Raw genomic sequence first — 17,627 nt, 5'->3', positions numbered from 1 at the left:
TCCTTACCTTCTCCATCTTCTGGACTTGACCCATCTGCTGACCTCTGTAATCACAAGATAAGTTAAGATATTATATCACAGACTGATAGAAAAAATACCCCATTCTCTAGACAATCCCATATGCCTTAATTGTTGGTTTGGAGACTTTCTGCTATCACAGATTGGTATTCAAACTGTAAACACATTAGAGTAAATTATGTTCAAACATACTGGATAGCAGACAGACTCTCACTTAACAAGATGTAAACAGAAAGCACAAATGCTCAGTAATTAACATTAATGGAGACATACTTTTTTGTCAGGTTTCAGAGTAGCAGCCGTGTTAGTCTGTATCCGCAAAAGGAAAAAGGAGGACTTGTGGCACCTTAGAGACTAACCAATTTATTTGAGCATAAGCTTTCGTGAGCTACAGCTCACTTCATCGGATGCATTCAGTGGAAAATACAGTGGGGAGATTTATATACATAGAGAACATGAAACAATGGGTGTTACCATACACACTGTAATGAGAGTGATCAGGTAAGGTGAGCTACTACCAGCAGGAAAGCGGGCAGGGGGGAAACCTTTTGTAAGGATAATCATGTGCCAGCAATGCCCCTCTGCCATGTACATTGGTCAAACTGGACAGTCTCTACGTAAAAGAATAAATGGACACAAATCAGATGTCAAGAATTATAACATTCAAAAATCAGTCGGAGAACACTTCAATCTCTCTGGTCACGCGATTACAGACATGAAAGTTGCGATATTACAACAGAAAAACTTCAAAACCATACGCCAGCGAGAGACTGTTGAATTGGAATTCATTTGCAAATTGGATACAATTAACTTAGGCTTGAATAGAGACTGGGAGTGGCTAAGTTAATTGTATCCAATTTGCAAATGAATTCCAATTCAGCAGTTTCTCGCTGGAGTCTGGTTTTGAAGTTTTTCTGTTGTAATATAGCAACTTTCATGTCTGTAATCACGTGACCAGAGAGATTGAAGTGTTCTCCGACTGGTTTATGAATGTTATAATTCTTGACATCTGATGTGTCCATTTATTCTTTTACGTAGAGACTGTCCAGTTTGACCAATGTACATGGCAGAGGGGCATTGCTGGCACATGATGGCATATATCACATTGGTGGATGTGCAGGTGAACGAGCCTCTGATAGTGTGGCTGAGAGTGGGTTTGTATGTGTGGAAAGGAGGGAAGGGAGAAAACCTGGATTTGTGCTGGAAATGGCCCACCTTGATTATCATACACATTGTAAGGAGAGGTTTCAGAGTAACAGCCGTGTTAGTCTGTATTCGCAAAAAGAAAAGGAGTACTTGTGGCACCTTAGAGACTAACCAATTTATTTGAGCATGAGCTTTCGTGAGCTACATCCGATGAAGAGAGCTGTAGCTCACGAAAGCTTATGCTCAAATAAATTGGTTAGTCTCTAAGGTGCCACAAGTACTCCTTTTCTTATTGTAAGGAGAGTGATCACTTTAGATAAGCTATTACAGGCAGGAGAGTGGGGTGGGGGGAGAGAAAACCTTTTGTAGTGGTAAACACCCATTTTTTCATGGTTTGTATGTATAAGAACATCTTCTGTATTTTCCACAGCATGCATCTGATGAAGTGAGCTGTAGCTCACGAAAGCTTATGCTCAAATAAATTGGTTAGTCTCTAATGTGCCACAAGTACTCCTTTTCTTTTTATGATTCTAAGCTAAATGAATTGTTTGCATCGGTCTTCACTGCATAAGATGAGGAAGAGTTCCACACCTAAGCCATTCTTTTTAGGTAACAAATCTGAGGAACTGTCCCAGACTGAGGTGTCAATAGAGGAGATTTGGAGAAAAAACCTGAAACAGTAAGTCAGTAGAACCAGGTGGTATGAACTCAAGAATCATAGAATATCAGGGCTGGAAGGAACCTCAGGAGGTCTAGTCCAACCCCCTGCTCAAAGCAGGACCAATCCCCAATTAAATCATCCCAACCAGGGCTTTGTCAAGCCTGACCTTAAAAACTTCTAAGGAAGGAGATTCCACCACCTCCCTAGGTAACGCATTCCAGTGTTTCACCACCCTCATACTGAAAACGTTTTTCCTAATATCCAACCTAAATCTCTCCCACTGCAGCTTGAGACCATTACTCCTCGTTCTGTCATCTGCTATCACTGAGAATAGTCTAGATCCATCCTCTTTGGAACCCCCTTTCAGGTAGTTGAAAGCAGCTATCAAATCCCCCCTCATTCTTCTCTTCCGCAGACTAAACAATCCCAGTTCCCTCAGTCTCTCCTCGTAAGTCATGTGTTCCAGCCCCCTAATCATTTGTTGCCTTCTGCTGGACTCTTTCCAATTTTTCCACATCCTTCTTGTAGCGTGGGGCCCAAAACTGGACACAGTACACAGTACAGATTTTTCCAGGGACTGAGGTGAGGCTGACTGGCCTGTAGTTCTCAGGATCCTCCTTCTTCCCTTTTTTAAAGATGGGTACTACATTAGCCTTTTTCCAGTCATCCGGGACTTCCCCGGATCGCCATGAGTTTTCAAAGACAATTTGAGTTCTGAAGGAACTCAAATATGAAGTTGCAAAACTACTAACTGTGGTATGTAACCTATTGCTTAAATGATCCTGTCTCAGACAACTAGAAGATAGCTAAAGTTACACAATTTTTTTTTTAAAAAAGGCTTGAGAGGCAATCCTGGCAACTACAGGCTAGTGTGCCTAACTTCAGTGCCAGGCAAATTGCTGGAAAGTATAGTAAAGAACAGAATTATCAAGCATATAAATGAACACAGTATGTTGAGGAAGAGTCAACCTGGCTTTTGTACAGGGAAATCATGCCTTGCCAATCTTTAGAATTCATTGAGGGGGTCAAACATGTGGAAAAGGATGATTCAGTGGGCACAGTGCACTTAGACTTTCAGAAAGCCTTTGACAAGGTCCCTCACCAAAGGCACTTAAGCAATATAAGCAGTCATGGCATAAGAGGGAAGGTCCTCTTATGGTTCAGTCACTGGTTAAAAGACCGGAAACAGTGTCAGTTTTCACAACGGAGAGAGCTAAACAGTGGAATCCCCCAAGGCTGTGTACTAGGACCAGCGCTGTTCAACATGTCCATAAATAATCTGGAAAAAGGGATAAACAGTGAGATGGCAAAATTTGCAGATGATATAAAATTACTTGACATAGTTACTGCCAAATCTGACTGAAGAGAGTTACATAAAAGGTCTCATTAAACTTGCTAACTAGGCAACCCAATGGCTGATGAAATTCAAAGTAATGCATGATGGAAAACATAAATGCAAAGTAATAGTTGATAAATTCAAAAGTTGCAGAATGCAAAGTTGATAAATGCAAAGTAATGCATGCTGGAAAACATGATTCCAACTATACATACAAAACGATGGGATCTAAATTAATTGTTTCCACTCAAAAAAGATCTTGGAGTTATCATGGATAGTTCTCTGAAAACATCTACTCAGTATGCACCAGCACTCATAAAAGCAAACAGAATGTTAGGTTAGAAACCATTAGGAAAGGATAAGACAGAAAATATAATACCACTATATAAATCCATGATATACCCACACCTTGAATACTTCATGCAGTTCTGGTCAGCCCATCTCAAAACATATCTACTAGAACTGAAAAAAGTATAGAGATTGGCAAAAAAAAAAAAAAAAAAAAAAATGATCAAGGGTAAGGAACAGCTTCCATACGAGGAGAGATTAAAAGGACTAGGGCAGTCACAGAATCATAGAATATCAGGGTTGGAAGGGACCTCAGGAGGTCACCTAGTCCAACCCCCTGCTCAAAGCAGGACCAATCCCCAACTAAATCATCTTAGAAAAGAGACTACTTGGGGGGGGAGGGCGGCATGATAGAGGTCTATAAAATCATGACTGGTGTGGAAAGCGAATAGGGAAGCATTATCTACCCCTTCACATAACACAAGAACCAGGGGTCACCCAATGAAATTAATAGGCAGCAGGTTTATAACAAACATAAGGAAGTACTTCTTTACACAACACACTGTCAAACTGTAGAACACATTACTAGGGGATGTTGTGAGGGTCAAAAGTATAACTGGGTTCAAAAAATATTTTAGATAAGTTCATGGAGGACAGGTCCATCAACGATTCTTAGCCAAAATGGCCAGGGATGCAACCCTGTGTTCTGTGTGTCCCTAAACTTCTGACTGCCAAAAGCTGGACTGGATATCAGGGGATGTATCACTCAATAATTGCCCGGTTCTGTTCATTCCCTCTGAAGCATCTGGCACCAGCCACTGCCGGAAGACAGGATACTGAGCTAGGTGGACCATTCATCTGAGCAAGTATAGACATTCTGATGTTCATTCTGGCACAAATAATCAAGAGCAATAAGGGACTTCTAGCATTTTGGACACTGCTGTACAATGTGTGCACTTACGATTGGTTTAGTCAATATGTCCTAATCCAACTCCTAAACAGGATCATAGAATCACAGGGTTAGAAGGGACTGCAAGGGTCATCTAGTCTAACCCCGTGCCAAGATGCAGGATTGGTTGTGTCTAAACCATCCAAGACAGATGACTATCCAGTCTCATCTTGAAAACCTCCAGTGAAGGAGCTTTCACAACCTTCCAAGGCAGGCTGTTCCATTTCCTACTGTTCTTACAGTTAGGAAGTTTTTCCTGAGATTTAATCTAAATCTGCTATGCTGTAGTATAGACCAAAACCTTTGCAGTTAAGGCAAAATAAAAAGCATGCATGCCAAATTTGCTAGTGGCTGCAGATGCTGCCAATATCATTTAAAAAGACAGTGGTTGCAAGCAACAGAAAGAGGAAAATCTCTCAAGTGCTAATTTTTTTTCCTGCTTAGCATGCCCATTGATATGAATGAATGGGTTTCTCCCCCACACCAGAATCCAGAGATGGTTCAAAGCTGTCATTCAGGGCTCAGACAAGAAAGCACCAACCACCAATAATTCCAGACTGAAAAACTTTCCAAGCTGTAATTTATGTTAGCAAAACTATGTTAAATATCAGCAATTTCCACTAACCCTAACAACTAAGATATAACTTGCAGCGCAACAAAATTTTGCCTGGGACTGGTAAGTATCAGAGTGTGTGTTTGTTTGCTTGCTGAGGAAGTATCCGAGGTGTGTTTGCTGGGGGGGCAGTGTGAGAGCCTGAGTGAGTGTCTGATTGGCTGCTGGCCTGCAGGGGGCGGGCAGTAGGGTGTCTGTTTGTTTGCGACAGGGAAGCCTGGCTGTTTAAAAATAGCCAGAGCTTCGCGAACCAGCTGAGCGGCGGCGAACCAGCTGAGCAGCGGGGACAGCAGAGCAGCTCACAGCAGGAGTTTGCCTGGGAGTTCGCCTGGAGTGAGCCCAGTGAGGCTTACGTCTTGCAAACTGCTCTGAGGAAGCTCATAGTAGGAAGGTGATATGGAAGGGGGGGGTTCAGCTGTTGTGACCTGCACTGGATGTGCCATGTTTGTCTTTCTTCCACAGGAGAGAAGCGACTTTGTCTGTACAAAGTGCAAGCTGGTCTCCATATTGGAAGAGAAGATTGAAGGTCTGGAGCAACAGATAACGACCCTGCGTTGCATACGGGAAACTGAGGATTTTCTGGACAAAACTCAGGATAGGCTTCTAGGGGCACAAAGCTCTACAGATATAGAGCAGGTTGCACAGAGGAGCCAAGAGGCCAGTGAAGAAGCTTGGCAACATGTGACCTCCAGAAGAGGTAAGCGGAATGTCCGGGTTCCAGTAACACAGACACAGGTAACTAACCGCTTTCATGTTCTCTCCACAGGTATCGTTGCGGAGAGTGGACCAGATGATATGTCTGGGGCGAGAAAGCAGAAGGAGACTCCGCTGGTTGGAAGGCATGAGATGCGCTGTCCTGAGGTTGGGAGTTCCACGACCACCACTCCCAAGAGGAGAAGGCGGGTGGTGGTGGTCGGGGACTCTCTCCTCCGGGGGACTGAGTCATCTATCTGCCGCCCTGACCGGGAAAACCGAGAAGTCTGCTGCTTGCCGGGGGCTAAGATTCGCGATGTGACGGAGAGACTGCCGAGACTCATCAAGCCCTCGGATCGCTACCCCTTCCTGCTTCTCCACGTGGGCACCAATGATACTGCCAAGAATGACCTTGAGCGGATCACTGCGGACTATGTGGCTCTAGGAAGAAGGATAAAGGAGTTGGAGGCGCAAGTGGTGTTCTCGTCCATCCTCCCCGTGGAAGGAAAAGGCCTAGGTAGGGAGCGTCGAATCGTGGAAGTCAACGAATGGCTACGCAGGTGGCGTCGGAGAGAAGGCTTTGGATTCTTCGACCATGGGATGGTGTTCCAAGAAGGAGTGCTAGGCAGAGACGGGCTCCACTTAACGAAGAGAGGGAAGAGCATCTTCGCGAGCAGGCTGGCTAACCTAGTGAGGAGGGCTTTAAACTAGGTTCACCGGGGGAAGGAGACCAAAGCCCTGAGGTAAGTGGGAAAGCGGGATACCGGGAGGAAGAACAGGCAGGAATGTCTGTGAGGGGAGGGCTCCTGCCTCATACTGGGAATGAGGGGCGATCAACAGGTTATCTCAAGTGCTTATATACAAATGCACAAAGCCTTGGAAACAAGCAGGGAGAACTGGAGGTCCTGGTGATGTCAAAGAACTATGACGTGATCGGAATAACAGAGACTTGGTGGGATAACTCACATGACTGGAGTACTGTCATGGATGGATATAAACTGTTCAGGAAGGACAGGCAGGGCAGAAAAGGTGGGGGAGTAGCACTGTATGTAAGGGAGCAGTATGACTGCTCAGAGCTCCGGTACGAAACTGCAGAAAAACCTGAGTGTCTCTGGATTAAGTTTAGAAGTGTGTGCAACAAGAGTGATGTAGTGGTGGGAGTCTGCTATAGACCACCGGACCAGGGGGATGAGGTAGATGAGGCTTTCTTCCGGCAGCTCACGGAAGCTACTGGATCGCATGCCCTGATTCTCATGGGTGACTTTAATTTTCCTGATATCTGCTGGGAGAGCAATACAGCGGTGCATAGACAATCCAGGAAGTTTTTGGAAAGCGTAGGGGACAATTTCCTGGCGCAAGTGCTAGAGGAGCCAACTAGGGGGGGCGCTTTTCTTGACCTGCTGCTCACAAACCGGGTAGAATTAGTGGGGGAAGCAAAAGTGGATGGGAATCTGGGAGGCAGTGACCATGAGTTGGTTGAGTTCAGGATCCTGACACAGGGAAGAAAGGTAAGCAGCACGATACGGACCCTGGACTTCAGGAAAGCAGACTTCGACTCCCTCAGGGAACGGATGGCCAGGATCCCCTGGGGGACTAACTTGAAGGGGAAAGGAGTCCAGGAGAGCTGGCTGTATTTCAAGGAATCCCTGTTGAGGTTACAGGGACAAACCATCCCGATGAGTCGAAAGAATAGTAAATATGGCAGGCGACCAGCTTGGCTTAATGGTGAAATCTTAGCGGATCTTAAACATAAAAAAGAAGCTTACAAGAAGTGGAAAGTTGGACATATGACCAGGGAAGAGTATAAAAATATTGCTCGGGCATGTAGGAATGTTATCAGGAGGGCCAAATCGCACCTGGAGCTGCAGCTAGCCAGAGATGTCAAGAGTAACAAGAAGGGTTTCTTCAGGTATGTTGGCAACAAGAAGAAAGCCAAGGAATGTGTGGGCCCCTTACTGAATGAGGGAGGCAAACTAGTGACAGAGGATGTGGAAAAAGCTAATGTACTCAATGCTTTTTTTGCCTCTGTTTTCACTAACAAGGTTAGCTCCCAGACTGCTACGCTGGGCATCACAAAATGGGGAAGAGATGGACAGCCCTCTGTGGAGATAGAGGTGGTTAGGGACTATTTAGAAAAGCTGGACATGCACAAGTCCATGGGGCCGGACGAGTTGCATCCGAGAGTGCTGAAGGAACTGGCGGCTGTGATTGCAGAGCCATTGGCCATTATCTTTGAAAACTCGTGGCGAACCGGGGAAGTCCCGGATGACTGGAAAAAGGCTAATGTAGTGCCAATCTTTAAAAAAGGGAAGAAGGAGGATCCTGGGAACTACAGGCCAGTCAGCCTCACTTCAGTCCCTGGAAAAATCATGGAGCAGGTCCTCAAAGAATCAATCCTGAAGCACTTGCATGAGAGGAAAGTGATCAGGAACAGCCAGCATGGATTCACCAAGGGCAAGTTATGCCTGACTAATCTAATTGCCTTGTATGATGAAATAACTGGCTCTGTGGATGTGGGGAAAGCAGTGGATGGAGTTCCTTGACTTTAGCAAAGCTTTTGACACGGTCTCCCACAGTATTCTTGTCAGCAAGTTAAGGAAGTATGGGCTGGATGAATGCACTACAAGGTGGGTAGAAAGCTGGCTAGATTGTCGGGCTCAACGGGTAGTTATCAATGGCTCCATGTCTAGTTGGCAGCCGGTATCAAGTGGAGTGCCCCAAGGGTCGGTCCTGGGGCCGGTTTTGTTCAATATCTTCATAAATGATCTGGAGGATGGTGTGGATTGCACTCTCAGCAAATTTGCGGATGATACTAAACTGGGAGGAGTGGTAGATACGCTGGAGGGAAGGGATAGGATACAGAAGGACCTAGACAAATTGGAGGATTGGGCCAAAAGAAATCTGATGAGGTTCAACAAGGATAAGTGCAGGGTCCTGCACTTAGGACGGAAGAACCCAATGCACAGCTACAGACTAGGGACCGAATGGCTAGGCAGCAGTTCTGCGGAAAAGGACCTAGGGGTGACAGTGGACGAGAAGCTGGATATGAGTCAGCAGTGTGCCCTTGTTGCCAAGAAGGCCAATGGCATTTTGGGATGTATTAGTAGGGGCATAGCGAGCAGATCGAGGGACGTGATCGTTCCCCTCTATTCGACATTGGTGAGGCCTCATCTGGAGTACTGTGTCCAGTTTTGGGCCCCACACTTCAAGAAGGATGTGGATAAATTGGAGAGAGTCCAGCGAAGGGCAACAAAAATGATTAGGGGTCTGGAACACATGAGTTATGAGGAGAGGCTGAGGGAGCTGGGATTGTTTAGCCTGCAGAAGAGAAGAATGAGGGGGGATTTGATAGCTGCTTTCAACTACCTGAAAGGGGGTTCCAAAGAGGATGGCTCTAGACTGTTCTCAATGGTAGCAGATGACAGAACGAGGAGTAATGGTCTCAAGCTGCAGTGGGGGAGGTTTAGATTGGATATTAGGAAAAACTTTTTCACTAAGAGGGTGGTGAAACACTGGAATGCGTTACCTAGGGAGGTGGTAGAATCTCCTTCCTTAGAGGTTTTTAAGGTCAGGCTTGACAAAGCCCTGGCTGGGATGATTTAACTGGGAATTGGTCCTGCTTCGAGCAGGGGGTTGGACTAGATGACCTTCTGGGGTCCCTTCCAACCCTTATATTCTATGATTCTATGAAAATCATACAAGGGTGAGAAAATAAGATAAGCAAAAGAAAAATTCAACTTGGGTAATTAACTTCAGCCTGCTTAAAAATTTCCTCTACAGTTCTAGCTGGAGGAAGTATGATTCCCTTCTTGTCCCAAACTGTTTAACAGTGCACACCAACACTACTCAGCAAATGCTGTGTTTTAGTGGTGGCTGAAAGGACACTGACGAAGAACTTGCTTAAACATTTTGGAATCCTTTATTATAGGCAGGGCTGGTAGCACTGCTTAAAGTTTCATGACACTTGCCGTTATAAGACGCTGTTTTCAGTTGCCTATAACTTTGCCCAACTATTTGGGCTGAAATTTTCAATGCTGGGTGTCTGCCTCAGGCTGAATTGTTCTGCAAAGTTTCAGCCAAAACGGTTAGCCATTTCCAAGAACAAAGCTAGAGAAAAATACTTTTTTCTGCTGCTAAATTCCTGGTCACCCCCTTTCTTTAGAAAACTCTAGAAACCCCATGCTTTGGAGCAAGGGCTTGAAATTGCTGAGCTGCATATCAGCAATGTGCCTTTTGCCACCCTCTGTAAAAATTCACCCTAATTTTTAAAAAAATCCCAGCTTGCACATGCTCAGTAGAGACTTGCTAGAGCTTGACAGCTAAAATCACCAACGAGTCTGTCCTCACTGAGCATGTCTGAGGGAAGAGCATCTTCGCAAGCAGGCTGGCTAACCTAGTGACGAGGGCTTTAAACTAGGTTCACCGGGGGAAGGAGACCAAAGCCCTGAGGTAAGTCGGGAAGTGGGATACCAGGAGGAAGCACGAGCAGGACGACGCAAGAGGGAAGGGCTTCTGCCTCATACTGAGAAAGAGGGACGATCAGCGAGTTATCTCAAGTGCCTATACACAAATGCAAAAAGCCTGGGAAACAAGCAGGGAGAACTGGAAGTCCTGGCACAGTCAAGGAATTATTTATGATGTGATTGGAATAACAGAGACTTGGTGGGATAACTCACATGACTGGAGTACTGCCATGGATGGATATAAACTGTTCAAGAAGGACAGGCAGGGCAGAAAAGGTGGGGGAGTTGCACTGTATGTAAGAGAGCAGTATGACTGCTCAGAGCTCTAGTATGAAACTGCAGAAAAACCTGAGAGTCTCTGGGTTAAGTTTAGAAGTGTGAGCAACAAGGGTGATGTCGTGGTGGGAATCTGCTATAGACCACTGGACCAGGGGGATGACGTGGACGAGGCTTTCTTCCGGCAACTCACGGAAGTTACTAGATCGCAGGCCCTGGTTCTCATGGGAGACTTTAATCACCCTGATATCTGCTGAGAGAGCAATACAGCGATGCACAGACAATCCAGGAAGTTTTTGGAAAGTGTAGAGGACAATTTCCTGGTGCAAGTGCTGGAGGAACCAACAGGGGCAGAGCTCTTCTTGACCTGATGCTCACAAACCGGGAAGAATTAGTAGGGAAAGCTAAAGTGGATGGGAACCTGGGAGGCAGTGACCATGAGATGGTCGAGTTCAGGATCCTGACACAGGGAAGAAAGGAGGGCAGCAGAATACGGACCCTGAAGTTCAGAAAAGCAGACTGTGACTCCCTCAGGGAACTGATGGGCAGGATCCCCTGGGAGAATAACATGAAGGGGAAAGGAGTCCAGGAGAGCTGGCTGTATTTTAAAGAAGTCTTATTGAGGTTACAGGGACAAACCATCCCAATGTGTAGAAAGAATAGTAAATATGGCAGGCGACCAGCTTGGCCTCACAGTGAAATCCTTGCTGATCTTAAACACAAAAAAGAAGCTTACAAGAAGTGGAAGATTGGACAAATGACCACGGAAGAGTATAAAAATATTGCTCAGGGATGCAGGAGTGAAATCAGGAAGGCCAAATCACACCTGGAGTTGCAGTTACCAAGAGACGTGAAGGGTAACAAAAAGGGTTTCTATAGGTATGTTAGCAACAAGAAAGTCAAGGGAAGTGTGGGCCCCTTACTGAATGAGGGAGGCAACCTAGTGACAGAGGATGTGGAAAAAGCTAGTGTACTCAATGCTTTTTTTGCCTCTGTCCTCACGGACAAGGTCAGCTCCCAGACTACTGCACTGGGCAGCACAGCATGGGAGGAGGTGACCAGCCCTCTGTGGAGAAAGAAGTGGTTCGGGACTATTCAGAAAAGCTGGACGAGCACAAGTCCATGGGGCCGGATGCGCTGCATCCAAGAGTGCTAAAGGAGTTCGTGGATGTGACTGGAAAGCCATCGGCCATTATCTTTGAAAACTCATGGCGATCGGGGGAAGTCCCGGAAGACTGGAAAAAGGCTAATGTAGTGCCCATCTTTAAAAAAGGGAAGGAGGAGGATCCTGGGAACTACAGGCCAGTCAGCCTCACCTCAGTCCCTGGTAAAATCATGGAGCAGGTCCTCAAGGAATCAATTCTGAAGCACTTAGAGGAGAGGAAAGTGATCAGGAACAGTCAGCATGGATTCACCAAGGGCAAGTTATGCCTGACTAATCTAATTGCCTTGTATGATGAAATAACTGGCTCTGTGGATGTGGGGAAAGCAGTGGATGGAGTTCCTTGACTTTAGCAAAGCTTTTGACACGGTCTCCCACAGTATTCTTGCCAGCAAGTTAAAGAAGTATGGGCTGGATGAATGCACTATAAGGTGGATAGAAAGTTGGCTAGATTGTCAGGCTCAAAGGGTAGTGAACAATGGCTCCATGTCTAGTTGGCAGCCGGTATCAAGTGGAGTGCCCCAAGGGTCGGTCCTGGGGCCGGTTTTGTTCAATATCTTCATAAATGATCTGGAGGACAGTGTGGATTGCACCCTCAGCAAGTTTGCAGATGACACTAAACTGGGAGGGAGAGGTAGATACAATGGAGGGTAGGGATAGGATACAGAGGGACCTAGACAAATTGGAGGATTGGGCCAAAAGAAATCTGATGAGGTTCAACAAGGACAAGTGCAGAATCTTGCACTTAGGAAGGAAGAATCCCATGCACCACTACAGACTAGAGACGGAATGGCTAGGCAGCAGTTCTGCAGAAAAAGATCTAGGGGTTACAGTGGAAGAGAAGCTGGATATGAGTCAACAGTGTGCCCTTGTTGCCAAGAAGGCCAATGGCATTTTAGGATGTATAAGTAGGAGCATTGCCAGCAGATCGGGGGACGTGATCGTTCCCCTCTATTCGACATTGGTGAAGCCTCATCTGGAGTACTGTGTCCAGTTTGGGCCCCACACTACAAGAAGGATGTGGAAAAACTGGAAAACGTCCAGCGGAGGGCAACAAAAATGGTTAGGGGACTGAAACACATGACTTATGAGGAGAGGCTGAGGGAACTGGGATTGTTTAGTCTTCAGAAGAGAAGAATGAGGGGGGATTTGATAGCTGCTTTCAACTACCTGAGAGGGGGTTCCAAAGAGGATGGATCTAGACTGTTCTCAGTGATAGCAGATGACAGAACAAGGAGTAATGGTCTCAAGTTGCAGTGGGGGAGGTTTAGGTTGGATATTAGGAAAAACTTTTTCACTAGGAGGGTGGTGAAACACTGGAATGCGTTACCTAGGAAGGTGGTGGAATCTCCTTCCTTTACAGTTTGTAAGGTCAGGCTTGACAAAGCCCTGGCTGGGATGATTTAGTTGGGGATTGGTCCTGCTTTCAGCAGGGGGTTGGACTAGATGACCTCCTGAGGTCCCTTCCAACACTTATATTCTATGTCTGAGCCTTTCACAGCTCTTACTCCTGATTAGATAATGCATGCACCATCCCCACAAAGTGAGTGAGCATCCTCCAGCCCTAGGCTATAGGGGCAAAGCTGGACTTTTCCTGTAATGGCTGCTCTGGGCTGGGGCCAGACTGGGCACTGGAACAGAAAGCAGGAAACCAGTTTCTCCTGTTCTCTCCATGTATTCCCTGCTGACACCCAGTCAGCACGGAGGAGGAAGACACGTGATTTGAATGCAGAGGGGACAACAGCTGGACCTCAGGCAGTACAGAGGAGGACTAGGGAACAGACTGGGACAAGGAGCCTGCAGGGATGGAGACTGGGACTGAACGCTAGCAGGTGGCAGCAACTAGGAATAGCTTGGCAAGGAAACTAGGTCTGAGGCAAATGGGCAGGGGGAGACCTAAGGGAACCAGTTGGAGAGGATAGGGAGACATTTCACAAGGAGCCATAGGGAGAACCGGGACTTGCTGGGCAAAGAGACTGGGTCAAGGAGGACCCAGATTGGGTCAGAAGCCTAGGGAGGAGAACTTGTAACCATTTTGGTCAGAGAGAGATCAGGGAGGGAAATGGGACAGTATAACATGTAATCAAAGACTATCAAAATGCATATGCAAAAGGAGGACAAATTAAGATCGCACAGACCACTTTAATTCTGGCATTTCTCAGCTTTTGAGTGCAACATTAACCTAATGTTTATTTAAAGGTAAATTAAGGCATCATCATTACTAAAGTTTCTGCTCTAAGTGTGCCAATACTTAGATCACTGAATTTCTACAACTCAAGAATCAGTCTTCTTTAGTCTAACCCAGTGGTTCCCAAACTTTAACAACCCATGAACCCCTTTCACTAAAATGTCAAGTCTCACAAACCCGCTCCTAAAAATAAACATTTCCAAGAATTTTCTCCTTTACCTCAGTATAAATTAGAAAAGCAGTGATCTTGGACATATAAAATTGGTTTTTATGACATGCTGATTACACACTATGTATTATTAATTATTATTTATCATGACAATATCTATTATATTATGAAAACGGCAACACTCTTCCGAGATCTCACATCCGTCGCTTGTATCACTTTGAATAAGCCTGTTATACAACAAGGCTCCTGCGTTTCATCGAGGAGTATCAGATGTGAAACAGCATGCAGGGATTTAAAAAGCCAACTCAAATCAAGAATTCCTCTTACACAAGCATTCAGGTCTTGAGCAGTCCAGGCAAACCACGCACATTACAACGAAGCTTAAACTTGTTCTTCATCATCATTTTTAAAACAATACTAGCTGCCTGTTTCATTTTAAAAACAGCAAAAAATATCCACCTCCCTTTGCATTTCTTATAAGGAGTCTTGAAGTGTAAATCTCCTCAGTGTGATACATATGCTATCTTTGATGTGCTTAGCTCTTGGAAGTCCAGGGGCTCTGGGCTGCTGACCCCGGGGTCCCTAGGGACAGCTCTGTCAGCCATTAGGGAATTTTTTCCCTGAGAACCCACTGTAACATTTCACGAACCCCAGTTTGGGAACCACTGATCTAACCTGATCTCCTGCATAACACAGGCCACAGAACCTCACTCAGTAATTTCTGCATCAATCCCAAAACTTCTTTTTTAAGAAAGACATCCAGTCTTAAAGACTGGATGATGGAGAACCCACCACGTCACTAAGTAAATTGTTTCAATGATAAATTTTCAACAAAGATGGTAATTAACATCTTATGTCTAGTGTAAATTTGTCCATTTTCAGCCTCCAACAACTGGACCTTTTTTCCTGCTAGATTAAAGAGCCCTCTTACTATCAGAAATACCTTCCCCATGCAGACTATGATCACCTCTTAATCTTCTCTTGAATAAATTAAACATTGAGCTTCTTAAGTCTCTCACCATAAGGTGAGTTTTCCAGACTTTGAGTCATTCTTATAGTTCTTGAAGAATATTCCTAGGATCAGGTACTCTCTCTCCCAGAAATAGTGCTTGATTCTAATCCAATATTTAGAATACACTTAAGAAGACAATTTCCTCCTTTTGTCAAATACAGCATGATATGATTGATGAGGTCAAGGTACACAGGAACCTCACTTCAATAGCCAGGTAATTGTATATAGTCCATGTACTCCATGGCAGGTTGAAACTCAATTTTGTCTCAGTTTCATTTAAATTAAAGAATGAGTGTTTTAAAATTAAGTATGATAAATACAATCTATGCAGTAGTGTCCTAACGTTGTTTATTTTGATGGTAAATTCTATTTTACATTCTCCACACATTCAAGTTTTCAGTATCTCAGATTTCTGTACTAACAAAACAGCTGCATTGCAGAAGCTGTAAGGAGAAGCTGTAGTATTTAGCAAGTGGGATAGGGACAGTTGCCACTTTTGGAGGCATGGGAAGCAGTTTGCAGGCATGTGGAATTAGCTGGATGTTTTTGCTACCATTATGAGTGATACAGTTTTCAATGCTGACATTTCAATTGCAGTCTTTAGATTTCAGATCTTTCACTCTAGCGATATGACTAGCAAAATTCACAACTGTTGTCTTAGGCTACCTACAAACCTACAAAAGAAGACACCATTTCATTGGTTTACACAGTTACATTAGCAAGGTTTCCTTCACAAACATGAGGGCCAGAAACAAGCCTTCTAATTTAAAGCTTAGATACTTGAGAGCAATTCTGTGGCAAAGGGTGAGTTCCACAGCAAATTCTACTCCTACAGAATTGCAGACCACATGGGGACCAGGATATAGTGTTCTAGGTCTTGATGTTTCAAAGGACTCAGACAGTACATCTAAATGCCTTGTCATCTTTGAAACTGGACACTGCTTAAAGGCTTCACCTGTTGTATTAGCCTCTAGTTAGCAAAAGTCTGAAAAAAATGCAATTCCACCCCTTCCTGCTGTGAGGAGCTTTCCTCTCCTCCTTCACAGCATCCTGGCTGCTGCATCTCTCCACTACTTTAGCCTCTACTCTAACCTTCCAAATGCTTTCTCAAACAGAAGCATCATATTGACAAGTTTATTGACAGTTTCATTGCTGCCCAGAATCTTAATTTTACTTTGCTGCTGGTTGGTAAACAGAAGCAGCTGCAGAGGCAGTGGGCTGTCACATGTTTACAGAGTCAGAAAGACACCACCACATTAACATACAGTCATTTAACATCTGGAATGTTATCTTCATAAGCATAAGAGTTCTGCCACCCCTTGTACACAGTAACCTGAAACTCTGCAAAAACTGGAGAGAACTGGGGCTTCCCATTCACCAGTGATAAGTGGGTGAGGGGGTTTGTTTTAAGACCAAAGAGTTAGACTATGCTCTTTGTGGGCTGTGTCCTATTCTGCGTTTTCCAAAGGACAATGAACATTTATAGTAGTACAAAAACAACAAACAATACTGAGGACCCTGGCCTTCTCTGTTAGCAAGGAACCACCATGGTGACTCAAAAGTCTCTCCATACACATATTTGAAATTAGAGGAAAAGGAGATGCAGCAGCCAGTCATATAAAATGGCATCTACACAAAGCACTTCAATTTATTCCCTGATGAAGAAGAGAACCTCGGATTACTACATTTCAGAGGTCATTTATGGTAAATTAAATAAAATGGTATTCATTAATGTTTCTCTATGCAGATGTCATTCATCCTGTAGCATCTTTCTGCTCAGTCAATTCACCTGAGTGTCTTTCTCCTGTAAAATGCATGGCCTAAAGAGACAGCATATTCTCTTCAATGCACACAAACACTATCTTTTCTTTATTTGTCCATTGTGTCCTTAAATTCCATATTTTTGTGGTGTTTAGACGTTGCTTGTAATTATTAGAATTGGGAGCACTGTCTGTTGGGAGTCTGAAAGGACAGGAAACAGGAAGGAGGGAGGAGGAGTTGAAGAGGCTGAGGGAGAGCTACTGAGCAGCAGCTTGGAAAAGAGGTTTCCACTTTATTTTTTAAAGTCCTGTTGAAGTTTGTTAGTACCTTGCCTGGCTACTACAACATTTTGGTGATGAGGGTGGGATCTTCTGCCTCTGAACCACCTGCACCCTTTCTACAAAGCCCTGGTGATCCTCCAATTGCTTTTACTGCCTGGATCCATATGTTTGAGACTTACCTGCTTGCAATCAGTGCTACAGAGATTTCTGAAGAAAGCAAGCATGCTCTGCTAATCCACTGCCTTAGAGCAGAAGGGCAGCGTATATTTTACACTTTTCCCCTTGCAGATGATAAATATGAGACTGCACTCACTGCATTAAAGAACTTTTTTGAAACAAAAGTGAATGTAGTAGCTAATCGCTACAGATTTCGCCAGCATGAGCAGAAACTAGGGGAGACTATAATGCAGTATATTGCTTCCCTGAGGAGTCTGATTGTAACTTGTGACTTTGGGAATATGGTAGATGAGATGATTAGAGACCACTCATTGAGAAAACAACCATGCTTCGTGTAAGAAAACGTTTACTTCTAGAAACGCAATTTACACTAGAAAAAGCAATAACCATTGCTACCCAGACTGAGTCAGCTACAGCTGAAGCCAAAATAATGG

General features: G+C 44.6%; 1 protein-coding gene across 7 annotated transcripts in view; it reads right to left on the bottom strand.

Moving 5' to 3' along the window:
* RANBP3 (RAN binding protein 3) overlaps positions 1 to 17,627 on the bottom strand; it is a 174,962-nt gene that overhangs the window by 96,615 nt on the left and 60,720 nt on the right. For all 7 annotated transcript variants that reach the window (XM_075123100.1, XM_048830695.2, XM_048830697.2 and 4 more), the window contains one exon: positions 8 to 44. In XM_075123100.1, coding sequence (XP_074979201.1) covers positions 8 to 44 — 37 coding nt within the window. The remainder of the gene's footprint in view (positions 1 to 7; positions 45 to 17,627) is intronic.

This window comes from Caretta caretta, chromosome 25 (genome assembly GCF_965140235.1).
Source record: "Caretta caretta isolate rCarCar2 chromosome 25, rCarCar1.hap1, whole genome shotgun sequence".
Lineage (NCBI taxonomy): Eukaryota > Metazoa > Chordata > Testudines > Cheloniidae > Caretta > Caretta caretta.
The sequence above is the reverse complement of the archived record's forward strand: the minus strand, read 5'-3'. Positions and strand labels throughout refer to the sequence as shown.